General features: G+C 37.1%; 1 protein-coding gene across 1 annotated transcript; it reads right to left on the bottom strand.

Annotated features, from left to right (window-relative positions):
- Window positions 1-1,825: 1,825 nt before the first annotated feature.
- Window positions 1,826-5,316, bottom strand: LOC140959678 (auxin response factor 18-like). The gene is made up of 5 exons (XM_073417627.1): window positions 5,024-5,316; window positions 3,639-4,888; window positions 2,337-3,154; window positions 2,163-2,225; window positions 1,826-2,030 (listed from the first exon to the last, which is right to left on the bottom strand). The coding sequence occupies exons 2-5, from the start codon at window positions 4,710-4,712 to the stop codon at window positions 1,949-1,951; spliced, it is 2,037 nt and encodes a 678-aa protein (XP_073273728.1). The 5' UTR covers window positions 4,713-4,888; window positions 5,024-5,316; the 3' UTR covers window positions 1,826-1,948.
- Window positions 5,317-6,298: the final 982 nt, after the last annotated feature.

Genomic DNA, 6,298 nt, shown 5'->3' with positions numbered 1-6,298 from the left:
CTTGAAACGTTATAATGTAGCACCGAGTGCTTACCGCTTTACCAAAAGCTATAGCTAGCGATAATGGTGCAATTCAAATATTTTAAACCGCATAGCAGCTCAAGCACCACGGTTCGATCGCTCTACCAAACAGAGACAATTATTGCACCCAACATATAATAATAAAAAAAAATAGCCCATGAGAAAAATATGATTTTAGTCTTTTAAGACTACATAAACTCAATCATCGTGTTTCGATCGTCAAATATGAATATTTAAATAAAAAATTTTGTGATCCCATGCATTTGGAACATGATGTTTCCACAATTCGTGGTTTTTGAACTGAAAACTCAGAGCCCATACATTGGGATGAAGAAAGAGTGTGTAGAAATTCATGCTTTTGTTAATGGGATTTGTGAAATGATTTTAGATTTAACAAGTTGAATTTGTTTAAATCGATTACTGATTATACTATTATAGTTCACCATTTCAAAAAAAAAAAAATTAAAAAATTAAACGAAACTCAAGAATATTATTATTATTATTATTTTCTCCGTCTCAAATATATATACATGGTTGTTTGTTTTTCATACATTTGAGGGTATTCAAGACTTTAGTTAATATGAATATATTAGTAAAAAAAAAAGAAACAAGATGCTAAATATAGAAGCAAGCTTACATTTTTTTTAAAAAAAAAAAAAAAAAAGTAAGAGTAAAAAAAGGAGCATAATGTATTTGGCGACAGGCTTTCTAAACTAGTAATGAAATGGGGGGGTTTGTGTTTGTTTAGTCAAAGAATGATGCCATGGAATGAAGATTCCACATGTGACTCATCGAAATCATATGAACCGATACCAAAAAGTTGAAAATCGAAGCTCATTAACTTTTGCCCAGCACCGCACGTGTCCAAAAGATTTCATTTTGACCCTCCATCCATGACCACTTCCCCCTTATCGATTCAAATTTTCTATAAATATATATATATATATATAATTCAGTTTCTAAATTTATTTATATCTTTTTTTAGTTTTACTAATTTACCTATATTAACTAATTTTTTTAAAGAAACATACTGTTATTTTTTAAATGAATTAAATATGTAGATATAATTCGATTTGAAAAAGAAAATTTTTAAAGTATAAAATGAGGAATATTTTGGATAAGGGCATTATCGTATTTCCACGATGTTGGGGTTGGCCCAGAAGGGTCTTTCTCGCAAAATGAAAGCAATTCACGAAGAGTACGACCAGTAGACAAACTCGTGGGCATGCCAAAATTGTAAGCATCATCATCCCATGTGTGTTTCACCTACAAATTCGGCTTCAAAATATTTTATTTTATTTTATTTTTTTTTGCGTTAGAGCTACCTCCCTAACATTTTACATAATTACAGACCAACTCGATCTCAAAAGTTAGCTCGTCGAGTTGGAAAGTTCACCAAGCAGCAAAAATGCATAACTTTAAAAGACCTGACTCGAGATCAGCTCATTTACGCCCCAATACACAAATCCATAGAATCAGATAGACAATGGCATAACACAAACCTCTCGTACCCTCTGTAAAACTCGTTCGGTCATACATTTTTCGTTGAAACGATACTCGTAAACACCACATTCCATACACTAGTTCTTCGATGTTACTCTATAGGTAGTACTCCAACACCTAATCCAAAGGTTACAAGAACATCACATGTATTTTTCCATGCAGACCCGCATTGTATTGAAAAAATTTTGTAGCATCTTTGAAACTGGATCGGGATGACGCTACCATACACGGTAACACAGAACAAATTTTCCATGCATCAACTCAACTTGATGCATGACACCGAGTGTTGAATAAGAGATACTGATGAAAAATGCATAAAGTTCTTCAGATAATGGTCCTTAAAAAGTAGTTAGTGACTTTTTTGTCCTTTATAACATTAAACATTCATTAATAATCTCATGTCTCACTTGAATGGCCTTTATTACTATGCAAATATGCTCAAGGGTCCTGCCTGTTTCGATGAATCTAGTCCACGTTCGGCCATCGGCAAACCAGTGATCCGTTTCCTGTAATTCAAATTTTTACATTTTTCAGTTTCTTGAACTTCTCAATTTTGAATTGTCGGGTATGGCACATAAATACAAGTAAATCGGAAAGGAAAAAATAATATAGGAATAGGTAAGAAAATCGGCATTTACCTTTCAGCAATGTTACTGCTCGGCATCAGAATCGTCAATCTTTTAGCAGTCTTCTTGAACTCACTGCAGGTACGTGAGGTGAGGTTAGAATGTCACGGAGTCTTTCCTACGTAAAATCAAGAGATTTGCAATAGTATAGAGTGTAAATTAAGGCCGAGGGGCGATGAGTTTAACCTGAACGGTTCATCTCCCGCTCGATTAACAGCACCTGCTGCATCAAAATAACACACATGGCTCATTAGTTCCGAACTTTCTATCCCGAACATGTTCTCTAACATTAAAAACAACTCTTCGTAGGATCCAAGAACCGACAAATCAAGGGTACGACCCACATCCTCCGACTCCAAGAACACTTTGCAGAGATGGGTGTTGAGACCAAGTTCAGCTCGTTTCAGCATACACTGGGTACTGGACAAACCCTTAGAACGATCTTGTCCATCAAGATCGAAGCTTTCATCAACATTACCACAGGACATCTGCTGCTCAGTAAGTATTGGTTTACCGAATAGTACAAATTGTGGTTTCTTGACACCATCATGCACATAGGATTTCTGACAAGAGTTTCCCATGCTCAACAAGCAAGAAATATTTTCATTACCGTCTAAATTGCTTTTACAGATTTTTTCAGGAATTTTAGCCCGAGGGTTATGCCGTGGGATGCTGACCGGAAACAATCCCATCTGCAGTTTGTTGTTAAGATGGAGATCCGAAAATGGGACTCCAATTTGAGCATGCCTGGCTCCCTGTATGCCTGCAGTTAAGTTGTCTTGGAGATGACAAAAGGGACTGCTGGGACCTAGGGGATTGCCTAGAAATGACGGCATCGGAAACTGGCCGTCGAGAGGGAAATCTGGATGATGAGGAAACCGCAACTTTTTCCTCGGCGGTGAGAAGGGTGAAATATGGAGGACTGGCATATTCGTGACCATTTCAACTAGCCACGGGCTAACACATTTCACGTTTTGCAGCAGATCTGGTTCGTCCCATGTGACCTGTAATGACATTTAGTGCGAGCAAATGTAAGAACATGTGAAAGACCCGTACATTTTCAAAAACTTTTTCCCTTCTTAGACGGAAGCAGATGAATCGCGAAGATATGAAGAAAATATACAAAGGACGCAAGAGAAGAAACAAGATATATCTTTGTTTTGCATCTGATTAAAGGACTTGTGCTGAATCAAAGATTCATAAGTAAACCAACAACGGATTTTCCACAACCATTACAAACTAGTATTGCAGTAACTTCATAATCAAGTACCCGAATCAAGGCACATTAAGAAGAATTATTTAAATCCTAGTTACTCCGAAAACTCAGTTTCTAACATTTAGTTCCAAAATTATGATTAGACGTGAATCCGAGAATAAATGAATCTTCATTCATTCTAATTGTGCTGGGAAAGAAAAGAAAAGAAAAGTTCTAACAACCTAATATTCCAAAACCCAACCAACAAAAACACTCGAGAAGAAGAGTATCACCTGAAGAAGTCTCCATGTTGAATTAGGCCATGTAATGGGATCAACAACCTGAACAGAAGCTATAGTTCCCACGAACCAGCTGATTCGAGCCGAGTCCTCCGTTTCAAATGCCATCTTAAACCTCATCCCGGACCCCCATTGAACCCTCATAGCAGCGGTCACAGATGCCGCCTTCACGCAAAATTCAGGCGTGCTCGCCCTTGGATAATAAACCACCTCAAAAGGCTGGCCATTGGCCGCCAAGAAAGCCGATTCAACGACAGATTCGGGCCTGACTCGCCCCCTCTCCCTCACATTCCCATTACCAAAGCTCCTATGCATCATCGCCTTATTCTCTTCTCCATTCAAAAACGCTGAAAATCCCCCATAGTTTCCAGCACTCACCGAACTCCACACAGAAGAGGATTCGGTGCCACCCACGCCGCCGCCGCCCCGCTTCGCCCTCCTTATCCCGACACAAAGATCCCCATTTTCTGCCCTCAAGAACACAATTGAGTCACCAGCCACCAGCTTCTTCTGATTCACAAAAGTGCTCCATCCAGTAGTCAGCAAATGCCGCCTCGGCGTACCCCTGTAAATATGCCTAAACTTCCAAGTTTCCCCATGTACATCTTTAGCAATTACATTCTGCACTGGCGGGTCCGCCGTGTAATCCAGCCGTGGGAAAATAGTCTCCGCGCAGTATCTTGGGACGGAGAATCCCCCACCGTTATTTGCATCAGATTGAGTCAGCGTCTTCGAAAAGGAACTGGGTTTTTCGTTAGAATCAGATCCATTAATCCCCATAATCCCATCATCTTCCAAGCCAAGCTCGTTGCTCCCAACTGGGATCAGCCTAATTTTGGCGTAAACCTCGTCAGTTTCATGGTCGGCTAAATATTGCACAGCACCAACTCTGCATAAAATCATCGCCGGAATTCTGAGCAGACCCCCGAAATCCACAGCAGTTAATGTGTGCTCCGCGTGGCCTTGAGGGAAATAGAAGACTTTCGAGTTCACAGACGGCATTTGCACCATGCCTCCGGCACAGGCGTGCCACAGCTCAGAATTTAAGCATTTTTCAGTCATATCCATGATTTTTCCTTCTTATCAAAACCCAAAATGCACTTTCTTTCGTCCTTCGCTCCTTCTATATATATGTTTTCAATTCCTTCCGATAAACAACACAGATCTCAACTTTTTAGCTTTCTTCTTCAGTAAATGCAGCGACCAATCTCAAAAGGATCGGCAATTCCGGACACCGTTCAACTCTGCGCCAAAAACAAAAAGAAAAAAAACATTAAATCATTACAGCCGGTACTGTGAAACAACGCCACTAATACCAAGTACAGTAATTAAAAACAAAATCCCATCACGAATTATTTATCATTCATTAAAAAGCATACCAACAGCACTAAGCACGCCAAAAATTGCATCTTTCAAAAAAGCAGAGAGCTAACAATCAATTTCCTTGCAGAATTTAGATAAAGTGGTTTGAGTTTGCAGGACTTTTTACACACAAAGTGGGAGTGGAAAAACACTGAGAGTGGATGTATGTAACTGTGTTTGTGGGGTAAGTGAGTCGACAGGACAGAGGATTCTTGAATTGACGACGAAAAATGCGAGTAATTTACGAATCTGAGATTCATTCATTTAAGAGAAACAAGAAAGATAAAAGGAAAAGAAAAACACAAGAATACATTACAGATTAGTAGAGTAGGAATATTTGGTTGCAACGATCACAACAAAACATTGCCACAAAAATCGTTGGCTCTGTTAAAAGATACTTGACGGCCTCATTACCCCTTCCACTCCACGTTAACGACGCCGTTTATAAATTAGAAAAAAAAAATATTTCATTCTTTTATGATTATATTTTTCAAATATATATATTCCTTTCAAAATTCAATAAAATTGTATTTTAATCGAAAGATTTGATTTTAAATTTAATTTAATTAATTAAAAATTAAGACGAATGATATAAAAAATATGTTGGATAGTCCGAATATACATACATTTCATATTTGTTTCGATTTCAAATCAGTTCTTTTACATATTCGTTTGAAATAATTCGAGTTGAAATCATCTCACAAAATTCAGATTATTCCATAAAAATATAACCTAAATTCTTTCCAATTATTATTCTATATTTAATTCAACATAATGATCGGAAATGTATCCCTGAATTTAATTTTTTTTTAAAAAAAAAAGTTAAATATGTCTTGAAATTTAATTAGTAGTAAAATTAACAATAAATTTTGTAATAATGTTGTGTTTCCTTTATATAAGCCAAACAAAAGGTCGAGTAGTTGAGAAAATATCGTGTCGTGCTGTTTGAAAAAGATATCGCGAGATTCAAGGAAACATCCTTTTTACTGCTGGTCCGAACTGTACGGGTTCTGAGGGAGAATAGTTATTTGACTTGACAGATTTAACCTTGGTTATTTATAATTCTCCCTGTCAGTTCTTGCTTCTTACCGTGGTTAATATTACCCCCCACACCCCTCGACTTTCGAGCCTACTTTGCTCAAAGCGCGTCTCTCTAACTGTTTTTTTATTTTATATTTATAGTAACAAATAAATTATTGATAATAGATCGATAATATGTTAACTATGGAACTAGAAATAAGATAATAATGTTTGGATAAATAATTTAATTTTATAAAAAATATATTAAACAT

Source organism: Primulina huaijiensis, chromosome 15 (assembly GCF_012295235.1).
Source record: "Primulina huaijiensis isolate GDHJ02 chromosome 15, ASM1229523v2, whole genome shotgun sequence".
NCBI classification, from domain to species: domain Eukaryota; kingdom Viridiplantae; phylum Streptophyta; class Magnoliopsida; order Lamiales; family Gesneriaceae; genus Primulina; species Primulina huaijiensis.
Note: the sequence above shows the minus strand (reverse complement) of the source record. Positions and strands in the feature narration are given on the sequence as shown.